The following is a 14415-nucleotide window of genomic DNA, read 5'->3' as shown; positions in this document are numbered from 1 at the left end:
TTTTTTTAATTTATACAGTTTTTTCTGTAGTATAAAGTTTAGATTGTTTTTGTAATTACAATTAAATAAAGATATTAAAAAATATTTTAGTAGCATCCAAGCCTTGTTTTAAGCCTTAAAAAATATTTTAGTAGCATCCAAGCCTTGTTTTAAGCCTTAAAAAATATTTTAGTAGCATCCACGCCTTGTATTTGGCCTTGAAAAATATTCCTTTAGAAAATCCACGCCTTGTATAGGACTTGAAAAATATTCCTTTAGAAAATCCACGCCTTGTATAGGACTTGAAAAATATTCCTTTAGAAAATCCACGCCTTGTATAGGCCTTGAAAAATATTCCTTTAGAAAATCCACGCCTTGTATAGGCCTTGAAAAATATTCCTTTAGAAAATCCACGCCTTGTATAGGCCTTGAAAAATATTCCTTTAGAAAATCCACGCCTTGTATAGGCCTTGAAAAATATTCCTTTAGAAAATCCACGCCTTGTATAGGCCTTGAAAAATATTCCTTTAGAAAATCCACGCCTTGTATAGGCCTTGAAAAATATTCCTTTAGAAAATCCAGGCCTTGTATAGGCCTTGAAAAATATTCTTTAGAAAATCCACGCCTTGTATAGGCCTTGAAAAATATTCATTAGAAAATCCACGCCTTGTATAGGCCTTGAAAAATATTCTTTAGAAAATCCACGCCTTGTATAGACCTTGAAAAGATTCTTTGAAAATCCACGCCTTGTATAGGCCTTGAAAAATATTCTTTAGAAAATCCACGCCTTGTTGGATGGTCGTTGAAAAAATATTCTTTAGAAAATCCACGCCTTCTTGGATGGATTTTTTGTCCCAAATTGATGGCTATATATTCTGTATAAATATTATATATACCGATTTCTCTTGTTCAGTGATTTATACTAAAATTTGCTGGAGAATATTTTTGTCTTTGGTACGGTCGTTCTAAAACGACATCTAGTGGTAAAAATTTTTACAAACTCAGAATAAGATCGGTTTTAACCTCAAAAATTAGTTTTCATAAGATTTTTGACGTTTAGGCTTATTTTCGAGTTTTGCGACCTATAGTAAAACTTTATGGCGAACATTTTTGTAGAATATTCTAACTTGATATAATCCCGTCTTAAATGAGTTATCAATGATTTCTGGAAAAGGAGACCGAAAATGCCCCTTCAGAGTGTCGATTGAGGGTTAACATATTAGCAAAACTATTGGACCAGCTTTTAAAGGTAATATCACCAAAGACACCATATACCAAAAATGCAAGGGTTTCGAGATATTCTGATCCGAATATTATCAAATATTTCATGCCCTCTACTCTGTCCGTTTTTTTCTGAAAAAAATTAGAATTTTTGTCCCATTTTAATTTCTATATATTCCGTATAAATATTATATATACCGATTTCTCTTGTTCAGTGACTTATACTAAAATTTGCTGGAGAATATTTTCGTCTTTGGTACTATAGTTCTAAAACGACATCTAGTGGTAAAAATTGTTACAAACTTAACCTCAAAAAATGAGTTTTCTCATATTTTTAAGATTTTTGACGTTTAGGTTGATTTTCGAGTTTTAGTTTATTCTGAGAGCTATAGTAAAACTTTATGGCAAACATTTTTGTAGAATATTCTGACTTGATATAACCTCGTCTTAAATGAGTTTTCAATCATTTCTGGGAAAAGGGAACGAAAAGACCCCTTCAGAGTGTCGACTGAGGGTTAACATATAATACAAAAATCTTGCTCACGTTTAAAACATTAAATTTGCCAAAGACATCATATACCAAAAATGCAAGGGTTTCGAGAAATCCTTATCCGAATATGAATATCGCTAAAAATATAAATGACAGGAAGATCAGATGAAAGAAACAAAACTACCTTGACCCTTGATGAACAATGTCATTACCTAATTATGGGTTTGAATATGACTATCGTGGACAATTTTTTTCATGTTGTTGTTTTAAAATAGGCATAAACTATTGTTCTGTTCCAGAGCCTCCAATAATCTACTACTAGTTTTACACTTCATTTATTTAGCAAAATATTATTTCCTATTAAAAATTAATTTGTTAATTAGTGTAATTAATACTGCCCTTTTTATTAATTTCTAAATATGCGTTGGCTGACAAATACCATAACAATCATTCGACTAACTAGAAGGGGTGTTTTGATTTCGAATGAAACAAAAAAAAATATTGCCTTAAAATATTACACGATTAAGCTAAGCTTTTTCTCCAATACAATCTCTCTGTTTCGCTCTCTCGACAGCAGGCCGGTTATTAGCTTGGCTTAAATAGAAAAGCTCTTTTATGCCATGGAAGTTAATATCGTTTTTAAATCCACTATTCGAATTTTGGTAAGAATTTCTGTATAAATATAAGAAGAAACATTAAAAGAATTTCAGTTTGTTTTAAGTTGTGCTTATTGTTTGTTCAATACTGTCAAATTAAAGGTAAAGATTTTGTTCGGAGTTTTATTAAAAAAATAAAAAACAATGAGAAATAATAAAAAATTTAAAAAAAAAAAAATATTAATGGTATTGAATTGGCAATGAAGATTAAAAGACATTTTGTGTGTATGTCTTGCTAAATGACCTTTGGCTTTAAACGATTTCAATATTTTGTGATGCGTTAGGCAACAAATATTCAAAATAAAGAATAAAACATATCATGGAATATATTTATGATATTAAATAATAATTTTTATAATAGAAATTTATTGGCCAGATTGCTTTTTTGTCAAAATGAATAAAAAAATTTAAAAAATGAAATAGAACCAAATGGAATAATAAAATAATGAATAATCGACCGTTTTATAAAAAGTTTTGAAATCTGATGCACAATAAAAACTTTTTTATTGACACTAAAATTATTTTTTAAAATATTATCCCTGGTGTAGTGCTGGTTATGAACATTAACAGACACACCGACCATTGGCATTAAACGATTTGAGTATTTTATGATGCGTTAGACAAAATATTAAGAAAAAGAATGGAAACTATTGTGTGATAAATTTGAAATATGTGTATGCTGACGACAATGACATAATTAAACCAGTGAGGAAAGTAGTAAAGTCGGAAGGGGGGCCGATTCTATGATACCCTTTTAGCACTTTGGTTATATTCAAGAGATGCATTCTAACAGACTTGGTTATTCAAAAATAATCACTGCACTAAATTAAATATGTGATCTGTGTCTATATGTGATCCGACTTAACCCTACGATCAATAACCGGGTACATTCGTGCCTTTTTATAACCTCCACTATAGTATGTAGGGTATATTAATTTTGTTTTTCCTTCCGAAATGCTCTTTTTCGGCCTTATAAGATTAGGTTAGGTTGAAAAGAGGGGTGGATAATACCACCACATGTCCATGAAGGGCCTGGCCGCTTTTGTTAGTATTTGTACTACCCCACGCAATATCATGTGAGTTAGGATCACTACTAATTAGTACTTCGTTACATGTTTTCTGTGCTTTCTTCAGCAGTAGCTGCAGCTCTGACGTTGGTGGTAGTATCGGCGAGTCAGACGGGAGATATACTGATGCCAGGTAAATGTCTTCCTGATATCAGAGTCAGTCTGTCAGTGGATTCTCGTGTCAGTTTTCTTTGACGTTGGTTTGACTCAGCTTTCTCTTCTTATCGGAAGCTCTTTTTATTTTTTGCAAATGTGACAATCACCTGCTCATCCGGAGACCTTATCCTCTTCGCCGCTTTCGCAGAAGTGAGAGGAAGGTCAGGCTTATCCTTTTGAGCCTCTGTCTGCATCTAGCACTTTTTGTTCATCAGGTTAATTCTGGACAACTTCCGCCTTTGTGCCCCCATACAACTGCTTCTTCCTGATTGTGAGTTTGGCGATATCCTAACTCACCTCCTATATCATCTTGTCAGCGTCTTCTCAATTTCTGCTCTCCTAGACGGTTATATTTGTCTGATTATTTTGTTCGTTTAGGCATAACCCCCATATAAGTTTATCCCCCAATTTTGGATATTTTGAGGTCCTTGATAGTGTTTTTTAACCGAATTCGCTAAAATTTGGTACAATGGGTTTTTATTGTATACCAAATATTTCCACTAAAATTTATAAATATCGGTCCACCTTTTCTGGTAGCCACCATATAAGAGTATCCCCAATTTTCGATATTTTTGGGGTTTTGATCGTATTTTTCGACTGAAATTTCCGTAACTTATTACTTTGATTTATTATTGGGTAGCAAATCCCTCCAGAAAAATTTATAAATATATAGGTCCATTCTTTCGGGTAGCCCCCATATAAGGGTATCACACAATTTTCGATATTTTGGGGTTCTTGAGCGTGTTTTTCACCCGAATTCGTTGTAATTTGGTACAATGGGTTTTTATGGTGTACCAAATATTTCCATTAAAAATTATATATATATAGATCCAATTTTTCTGATAGCCTCCGTATAAACCCTTTTTATATTAGAATAGTTAACTGAATTCGCTGAAATTTCGTACAATGGATTTTTATTGAGTACAATTGTTATCTTGATTAATATCCAAATGTGATTGGTAACGACAAATACTTGACCCCTCACGTGACATGTATGTACATGCACACATGTTATACACCCAAACAGCTAATGGTTAAAACAACATTTGGAAACTAACAACTTAGAGAAAAAACAGACAACAGTAATCAAGGTTATTATTGACATGGAAACTTGATTTGAAAAAAGAAAAAAAAAACAAAGAAACAAATAATAATGACAAAGAATAAAATTAAAACCTCCAAACTCAAAACTATGAAAAATTACTACCATTTTCAAATGATTCTCATAAAAAAACTGCCAAGTAATTAGGAACAGAAAATTGTTGATTGAAAAGGCCAAACAAAAAAAGAGATCTATAACCCAGATGTGCTAGAAGTGGCAGAAAAGACCGGCTGGCAGCAATACACTTGCTTATTAAGTAATTTATCAAATTGTGGAACCGGTTCCCCCATTTGATTTTTTTTTCCTTTTTTGTTTCAATAATTATAAAATGTATGGAACTACTTTTTTGTAGACAAACGAATTCAGCAAACTAATTTCCATATTGTTGGCTGGCTAGCAACCTACAACTTTGTACGATTAACATAAATGTTGATGTATTTAAATGCATTTTTTGTTTAAAAACCGGTATTTAAAATGAAACATGAAATAACAAACAAAAAAATTGACATTTTGTTTAAAACATTTAACAATTAACAACATTTGAGTTGTTTTTTGTTGTTGTCATTTACTTAATAAGAAAGGTCTATCAGTTTATTGTTTTTTTATTTATGCAAATTACAAAAAATAGGAAATGTTTTTTTTTACGAAAGAACAGAACTTTCATTTTCAATAAATGATTATCGTTAAACGTTTTTTTTAATAAGGAAATAAAATAATAAAATGTTTATGTTATAATAGGGCCATGCATTATTAAAAATTGTGAAATGATTAACAAAAAGAATAGGACTTTAATTTTAAAATCATTATATTATTAAATGGTTGTTTTTATAAGGAAACAATTGTTTTTTTGTTTATAAGACAACAGACAATAATTGTGTTGTTAAAATGTTAATTAATTCAATAAAGTCTAAAGTCGACTATAGGTCAAATGACCGGTTTTTCTGTGCAAGATTGAAAAAAATCAAAGTGTCTTTTTTCACGAGTTGTAGTTTTTGTGATATTTATTAGTGCTAAATATGAAGTACCGTTACACATCTGGCCGTGCAAGTCGCTCAATACAATTTATTCGCAAAATTGGGAAAAATGTCACAGAAACATGCATGTTTTCAAAGACAAAAATCATGAATGGCTAAATTCTGATTTAAATTATTTGCTTAAGAATTGTTCAGAAAAAGCGGCACCTAATAAAAGCTGTTAACTGAGGAACGGGACACCCCAAGAACCCCAAAAGCCTACTCCACTTTCTGCTGATGAAGCTCTAGCTTTCCTTGTAAATATAACAGTTTCAAAAGGGCGGTATAATGCAAACGAGAGGTTTAAGTTGAAATAAGATAGAACATATATATGAGACCTATATGTAAATCAGATCCGATTTCAATCAAATTTGGCAGAGACATTTCTGATTTTCGTTATGATCGGGTGTATATTGTGATTTTGACGTGGTTTAAACGTGAAATCGGATGGAACATATACAGTCGAATTCGGATAAGCGAACAACGGTTTATCGAAAAAATCGGTTAATTAAAACTACAAATTTAAAACTAATATTTCGGATGAATTTTCAAACACTTTACTTCGCTTAAAAGAAAAACCGGTTAATCGAAAACCTGTATAAGAGAAAGACTTTTTTGTTGCAAAAACACAAATATATATGAAACGAGCACAGTTTAAGAGAAAAATATCATTTTTGTAAGGCGACGAAATTCATTAAAATGTTTACGTGCAACCCTAAAATTATGTTGCACATTTTTCCAACCACCCAAGCAAATGTCTACGAAGAAAGAAGTTCTTACTCAATGCATTTTATAATATGATTTTTAAATTTTGCAATTTTTCCGATATTGATTGAAAACTTTGTTTAAGCGCAACGAGTTTCGCTTATCCGAAGTTCTTTTAATTGAAAATCCGGTTTAAGAGAAACAAATTATCCGAAATTAGGCATTTTCGCTTAACCGAATTCGACTGTATATGGATGTCATATCTTACCTTATTTTCAGACTCAAAAAAAATCGTACAAACCAAATTTTATCGCCATCCGTTGTATATTACCGATTTGTTGCATCTTAAACCTGAAATCGGATGAAATATATATATGGGAGCTATAACCAAATCTGAACCGATTTCTTCCAAATTCGACACACATATTTGCAGACTCAAAAAAATCGTACAAACCAAATTTCATCGCAATCCGTTGTATATTACCGATTTGGTGCATCTTAAACCTGAAATTGGATGAAAATATATATGGGAGCTATATCAAAATCTGAACCGATTTCTTTCAAATTCAAAGATAACAATTCTAGTAACAAACAAATCTGTTAGGCCAAATTTTATGCCGAATTCTATGATTTTGTTGCCGTTATGAATTTTGCACAGAAAAAGTGGTCATTTGACCTATAGTGCAGTCGTTGAAAAAATCCACGTCTGAAAAATATTCTTTAGAAACATTCTGTCTATTTTCCTTGAAAAATATTCTTTAGACAATTTTGAATATTTTGTTTTTATGTTTTAAACTAAAATTAAACAATTTTTGTATTCATTTTTTTTTTTTTTTGATTACCCATTTTTGAGAATATGTTTATGGATATACGATGTTGTTAACTTTATGCCAAGGTAGATACATAAGGTAGCCGCATCGGCGAATTGGGAACATGATATGTCAAAATAGTTAACAAGGCAAATAATAATTGATTCGCCGTAACATATCAAATTTGAAGCGAATTTCATTCAACCAATCAGAATTCAGCATTTTGAAATATTAAAAATATTTGTTTACTTTTTAGTAATTTTTAAAATTATGAATGTTTGTGCAAATTCAGATTGGTGATTGAAAAAGAACATCAAACCGCGACTTAAATTCAATGAAGAACTTAGGAACGGAACCGGGCGTTGACTATTTATCCTTGAATTTTAATGCATTCCATGGACTCCAAATGAAATTCGAAACAAATTTAAATATACCATGATAAAGGCATACAAAACGTGTTTCGGTGTCGGAAATCTAGCAAAATTTAACTGCTCCAAGATTCACAAATACGGACAAAATATTCTGGGTGTAGAATCCACTATCTTTTTTCTGTTTAAATTTCATCTCCTTTAAGGGTAGAGTTTGTTCTTATGTTATCTGTTGTATCAACTGAAATTCAAGTCATATCTGTGTGCCCATCCATCTGTACTTCATTAAGTTATGATGTTCATTCCGTTTGGTCAAAGGCAAAACCAATAGTTTTGGCAATGATATTTTGAAATGGACCAATAACTTTAAAAAAATTTTAATTTTCTATGAAGGTCATAACTATGGTATTGTTAGAGGCTGAAGTATAAGATAATCACCGCATAGTTTTGCTCCGCAAAAAAATTAAGTCCAATATTCCAGAACCTTTTGCTTCCGTGATATTTATGTTTGGTTTTTTTAATTCTTTCACAACATGTATTTCAATAAAAAGCAAACGCATTGTTTTTGTTTTTAAATTTAAATTCTCTTTTTATCTACCTACGGCGAATTAAAATAACAAAATTCTGTTTGACATATAATGTTACCATCAGCTGCCTTGATACGGTTACCTTATAAATATACCTTGCTTTATGCTAAGCTAATTTCATATCATCTATCAAAAAGAATTGACATCGTCTCACCTTGAACCTTGATGATTAATATGGAAACCGAAACAATAACCCAAAATCATTCAAACACGACGTTCTTATTGTATATCTCAAAAACATAGATTTCCCATTGCGTTTGCCGTCACGGTATCAGATTAAGATCCCACGCCAAAAATTAACATAACACGTTTGTTTGTGTCAATTTTACTGTCTATGTTTTTTATTTTTTGTATTGAATCCGCTTAATTTGACGAAAATTTAATTATATACCTTAAATACAATAGATTATTTAAAAAAATATATATACACATTATTTTCGGAAGAGCAATAGAAGTTTCTCGTAATGACAACTAATTATCATTAGGCAGACAATTTAAATTTTATCGGTTCCAAAAAATTCACAATGAATGAATGTTTAATGAAATGCAAAAAAAAAAAACTTGATTTTTGTGCAAAGAAACCCACAAATTTAATTAACAACATTTTAACATTTAATAATTGCTAGTTTTCAAATAGTGAAAGTCAAAATGTTTGTGTTTGGATTATTATTGTTTTTTTATTATTTTTAAAATAAGTTTAAATAAATTATTTTATGTTATTAAGAAGCGAATATTCTTCAGAAAAGCAACAAACAAAACTTTCACTTATCTGTTGCAGATTTTTAGTGAAATCTTAGAGGATTTAAACGTAAATTGAAACTAATAACAGCCATACTGTTCTTCCGTGATTATTTGCCAACCTTTAAAGACCATTAAAATCAACCATAACCTCAAAAATGCTTTCACTGTTCAGTTGCAGATTTTTACTTAATCTTACAGGATTTAAATGTCAATTTCGAACTAATAACAACCTTACCCTGCTTCCCTGATTAATTGCCAAACTTTTGTAGACCATTAAATCAAACATAACCTCAATAACGTCTTCACTCATCCCCTACAGATTTTTAGTTCAAATGGATAGGGACTTAAAGAAATAAAAAAAATAGTTTTACATTTTTGAACTCATAATACGTCTTCTCCCTGTGTGCTTCAAATATTTAAAAAGTACATTTTAGGTTACGTTTTTATTTTTTCTTCCACAAAAAGTCATTCAAGTATATAATTGAATAGATAGATACTGAAGACAACAAAATAGCATGTTTCACCTAACTACTGGCCATATAAAACAAACAATATACCAAGAAAAAAATCGCATTGCAATTTGGTCAAGACATTTCAGCTGAACGTTTCAGTTTTTGTTTTTTTGCGGCAAGCCAAGGTTACTTTTATCATGCCAATGCAGCAAATTTATATATACAACTGTTACAACAGCAACAACAACAAATTCACACAAATTTAAATTTTAAAAGTATAAATTACAAAAAAAGAAAAAAAAAACACTCACACTTTACACGCCATCGTAAACAAATTTTACACAGATCTATATGCAAATTTATATAGAAACCCAGTTTTATTGAAAAAACATGATTTTCTTTTTTACAGATCTCTCTCCTTGAAAAATGTTTCGTTTTCTGGTTATTGCATGCTGTTTGGCCGCCCCTGCCTTTGGTTATTCGAGTGGTGCCCCTAAAGAGGCTTGCACAAACGGTTTGACACCTGAACATCACGTGAAAGAACAAAGCTCACCGTCACCATATTCCGTTTCCACGGAGAGTGTTGTAAAGGCTGGCGAAAAACTCACTGTTACATTGGGTGGTGGTGAATTTTTGGGCTTCGCCATCCAGGTGCAAGATTCTAATAAGAAACCAATTGGTACCTTCAAAGTTGTGGAATCGAATAAATCACAATTGCTCACCTGTTCCAAGGCTGGTGTAAGTATTATAACAAGGGCATAATATATATTAATTTCGAAGTATTACTATTAGGGATTAGAAAAGATTAAGAGTTAGATAAAAATTATTGTATACCCCGCAAAATTATATACCCCAAAATTCAACACTTATTTTAGTTTTTGAAAAAATATATAAATATTCATACCCATGATATTCCTAGAAAATGTATTCTTAAAAAATACAAGCTTAGAGAAATTATTTTTAAAAAATCCACGGAAAATATTTCTATAATATTTTATATATATCATTTAATATTTTACGCAAAATAAAATTTTTTATTCTCCTTATTTTCTAGGACACCTTGACCCATGTGAAAATCGACAAGAAGAACATTCCCAACACTTTGCAATTCCAATGGGTAGCCCCAGCCGACTACAAGGGCAAGGCAAAATTGGTCGGTACTGTGGTCAAGAATGGTGTCACATTCTGGGTCTCCAAACTTCTTAAAGAAATTGAAGTCCAATAAATTTTGTAGTCCACGTTTTTTTGCATTTTTTTTTTTTTGATTTTTATTACAAAATGTTATTTGATTTCTCAAAAAACGAAGTATTTTTTTATAAACAAGTTGATGTGATAAATTTAAGTTTTTTTTGTTCAATAATTTGAAATACATTTTTTTTTAATTTCACAAAACAAACTAAGAACATTTTATTTAATATGGGCATATATTGGGTTACTGAATTCTTAATAGGATTTAAATGTAAATTCAAAGCCACTTTTTAGACAAGTAAAAATCAACCATAACTTCAAAAAATCCATTCACTGATCTGTTGCAGATTTTTAATGAAATTTTACAGTATTTAAATATCAATTCAAACTACTAACAAACTTACCCTTCTTTCCTGATTATTTTACAATCTTTATAGATTATTAAAAATCATCAATCATAACCTCAAAAAAGACATTCACTGTTCTGCTGCAGATTTTTAATGAAATCTTTGAGGATTTAAATGACAATTAAAATTAATAACAATCTTACCGTGCTTCCCTGATATTTTTCCAACCTTTATAGACCATTAAAAATTAACCATAACCTCAAAAACTCCACCACTGATCTGATGCAGATTTTTAATGAAATCTTTGAGGATTTAAATGACAATTCAAACTAATAATCACCTTACCCTGCATCCCTGAATTTTTGCAAACCTTTATAGACCACAAAAAATCAACCATAACTTCAAAAACGCTATCACTGAACTACTACAGATTTTTACCGAAATCATAGAGGATTAAAATATCAATTCAAACTAATAAATACCTCACCCGACTTCCCTGATTATTTGGTAATTTTTAGGGACTATTAAAAATTCAATCATAACCTCAACAACTGTTTCACAAAATTACTTAAGTTTTTTCCGAAATTTTGCAATTTTTTTAAATAAATCCCAAGAAACGAAAAGCTAATTTTCTTCTAGAATTATCCTTGATCTCCCACATGCCTAAACCAATAAATAATTGCCGATCTCCAGAAGATTTTTGAAACCTTTAAAGACCATTAAAAATCAGACATAACCTCTTCAACGATCTGCTGCAGATTTGTACACGAACACTGCCAGAGACATTTATGGATCTTTTTGAATGTCCAGAGGTATTAAGAATTTGTTTTATAATACCCTGAATCAAAGTATAAAAAAATAAAGATTTTCCAAAAAATTTGAAAAACGTTCGTTTATTTTTTTTTAAACAAGAACAAAATTTTTAATAATAATTTATAATGCATTTAAAAGTAAATAACAAGTTATCTCCTACTACTACTATTATTCTATATTAGCTTTGGCTACTATCATCTGTCTTCGTTTCACTTCCCTCCTGACGATTTTTATTCGGATTATATTGATCGATCCAGGCATTCAGAAATTTACTATATTCCCGTTTACTTTTACAGAGTATCACCAAACTGGAAGGTCGACAACCATATTGTTTTAATTCTTCCATACGTTGTTTTGTCGTTTCCAAGCTATGACATAGGATACGTGGAACTTGTGCAATTTCATGTCGGGTAAATTTCGCTTCATTTAGTAAATAATCTAGGACCTCTTTGATTTTGGTCATACGAACTGATTTCACCTGTGGATGTTTGTTCATAATGCACATAGCTTGTTCCGCCGTGAAACCTAAACGATCGCCAACATATTCAGCAGGGGTGCGATCGCCAAGTATCTCCAGGTCGTCTAGGGAAATTTGGAGGGATCTAAGAGAAAACAAATTAATTACAGAACTTTATAACGGGGTTGATTATCCATTGACTTACTTTTGCAATATCGATTCGGGACACCGTACCATCCATGGCATAATTTTATCCTTTTTGGCGGATATGGCCCGCTTCAGTCGCATTTCCACAGAACGTGGTGCATAACGAAATGCCCACAGATCTTTGAGTATATTATGTGATTCTACATTGTATTTAAGCATCAGTTCCAAATTGGTTTTAAACATTTCCAATGGCATTTCCAGGACAAATAACCGTTTGGCCAAATATTTATTTACCAAGCTAACGGGAGCCTTTAATTTATCGGCAATATAATAAATACGACTTCCAAATGCGATATGATCAGCTTCTTGATTCATACTGCCAACCAAACGACGCAGACGTGGTAAATGCAGCCGTAAGAACGGGACAAAATCGTTGATGTCTCGAAAGCCTCGCAGGGATTTGAGTAGGGATATTTTTTCAGTTAAACTTCCTGTAAAGAAAACAAAGGTCCAGAAAAAAATTATTTTCTTTATTTCATATGGCTTATAACGACTTGACCGTACAAATACTTTATAGACGGTTTTAAAAATCAACAATAACCTGAAAAACGCCTTTACTGATCTGATACAGATTTTTAATGAAATCTTAGAAGATTTAAATAACAATTGAAATGAATAACAGCTTTACCCTGCTTCCCTGATGTTCTGCCAAATTTATAGGCTCTTTTAAAAATCAAACATAACCTCAAAAACACCTTCACTGATCTGCTGTAGATTTTTAAATTTTACCAAATTTTATAGGCCATTTTAAAAATCAAACATAACACCAAAAATGTATCATTTCAAACTACTAACAACATCACCCTGCTTCCCTGATTATTTGACAATCTTTATAGGTCATTTTAAAACCCAATCATAACCTCATTTTGTACGGTCTCTTGGCCGATTCGACTATATTTCTTTATAGAAATTAAACTTGAAACCCCCATGTCACGAATCAGGACTTCATATGTTTCAAAATAATTCTCATAATGCCTCTAGGGCAACTATATAAATAATCCAAACTTAAACTTCGACTTTGGCCTGATATTGACCTGCTTCCCCATAGCATCCGTTGACTTTCCTTACTTATTAGATATACATTTTCTTATTTACCCTTTTTCAAAGTGATAATCCATGGATATTCCACAAACGGTTTCCTCATAACACTTCTAGGGCAACATAAACTTCAACTTAAGCCTCATATTGACCTACTTCCCCACATCATCCATTTGGCTATCCCGACTTCTTAAAGATTAATTTTCTTATTTACCCTTTTCCAAAGTGATAATCCATGGATATTCCACGAATTGCTTCCTAGTAACACCCTCAGCCATCAGCAAGTCCAATGTCAACAGCAACGACTTTTTCCGATAATGTTTTGCAACCAGCGGATCTTCCATAATCTGTTGCATTTCCTTGTCACTAAGGCGGAAACGTGTACGCAATGCCTCAATTAAAGCCTGTGATGATTGTGCCCTCTCATATTCCGGTTTATAGGGGACAATATATTCGGGATCACCTTCAACAGAACTGCTGGGTTGGGTTTCGGTTTTATAATGTACCAAGGAGGAACATAGTGAACGGTGGTGTTGTTGTTGCTGCTGGCCGGTGGCAGCTTTGGTTATGTAGTTATTCCAGTTATATGGTTGTGGTTTAATGGGTGGCTTTAATACCAGAACTCTTTCGAATGATATTACAATATTACGCCACATTTTGTTCGAACTATTGCAGGAAATAGTTGCTGTGGGGTTTCAGTGAGAATATTTATAAAAAGAATAAAAGAATCGGCTGTCGCACACACTCTAATTTTCCAAAACAAATAAACTTTGTAGAGTTGGGTAGTGAACGAACTAGTTCATTGGAACTATTCCGAGAAAGGAACGAACGGAACTAGTTCCAGTTCTTTAATTAATATAATTCCTTTCTCTGATCCAGTTCCTTTTTTGAACTATTTGAAGCAAAGGAACTATTTGGAGCATAGGAACTATAAAGAGCAAAGGAACTATATGGAGCAAAGGAACTATATATGGAAAAACGAAAAAAAAAAAATAATAAAAGAGAGAGAGAGAGATTCA

At 31.6% G+C, this 14415-nt stretch overlaps 2 protein-coding genes across 2 annotated transcripts; one reads left to right on the top strand and one right to left on the bottom strand.

The window, feature by feature from the left end:
* Positions 1–9770: 9770 nt before the first annotated feature.
* Positions 9771–10571, top strand: LOC133322432 (defense protein l(2)34Fc). Its single transcript, XM_061531429.1, has 2 exons — positions 9771–10084; positions 10401–10571. Exons 1-2 carry the CDS (start codon positions 9773–9775, stop codon positions 10569–10571), a joined length of 483 nt encoding a protein of 160 aa, XP_061387413.1. The 5' UTR covers positions 9771–9772.
* A 1301-nt stretch (positions 10572–11872) lies between these two features.
* On the bottom strand, positions 11873–14052 carry LOC133322424 (transcription termination factor, mitochondrial). The gene is made up of 3 exons (XM_061531421.1): positions 13611–14052; positions 12357–12789; positions 11873–12296 (listed from the first exon to the last, which is right to left on the bottom strand). The coding sequence occupies exons 1-3, from the start codon at positions 14050–14052 to the stop codon at positions 11873–11875; spliced, it is 1299 nt and encodes a 432-aa protein (XP_061387405.1).
* Between the last annotated feature and the right edge of the window lie 363 nt (positions 14053–14415).

This window comes from Musca vetustissima, unplaced genomic scaffold, assembly GCF_032173495.1.
Source record: "Musca vetustissima isolate MV318-11 ecotype Yass unplaced genomic scaffold, APGP_CSIRO_Mvet_v1 utg6314, whole genome shotgun sequence".
Classification (NCBI taxonomy): domain Eukaryota; kingdom Metazoa; phylum Arthropoda; class Insecta; order Diptera; family Muscidae; genus Musca; species Musca vetustissima.
The sequence above is the reverse complement of the archived record's forward strand: the minus strand, read 5'-3'. Positions and strand labels throughout refer to the sequence as shown.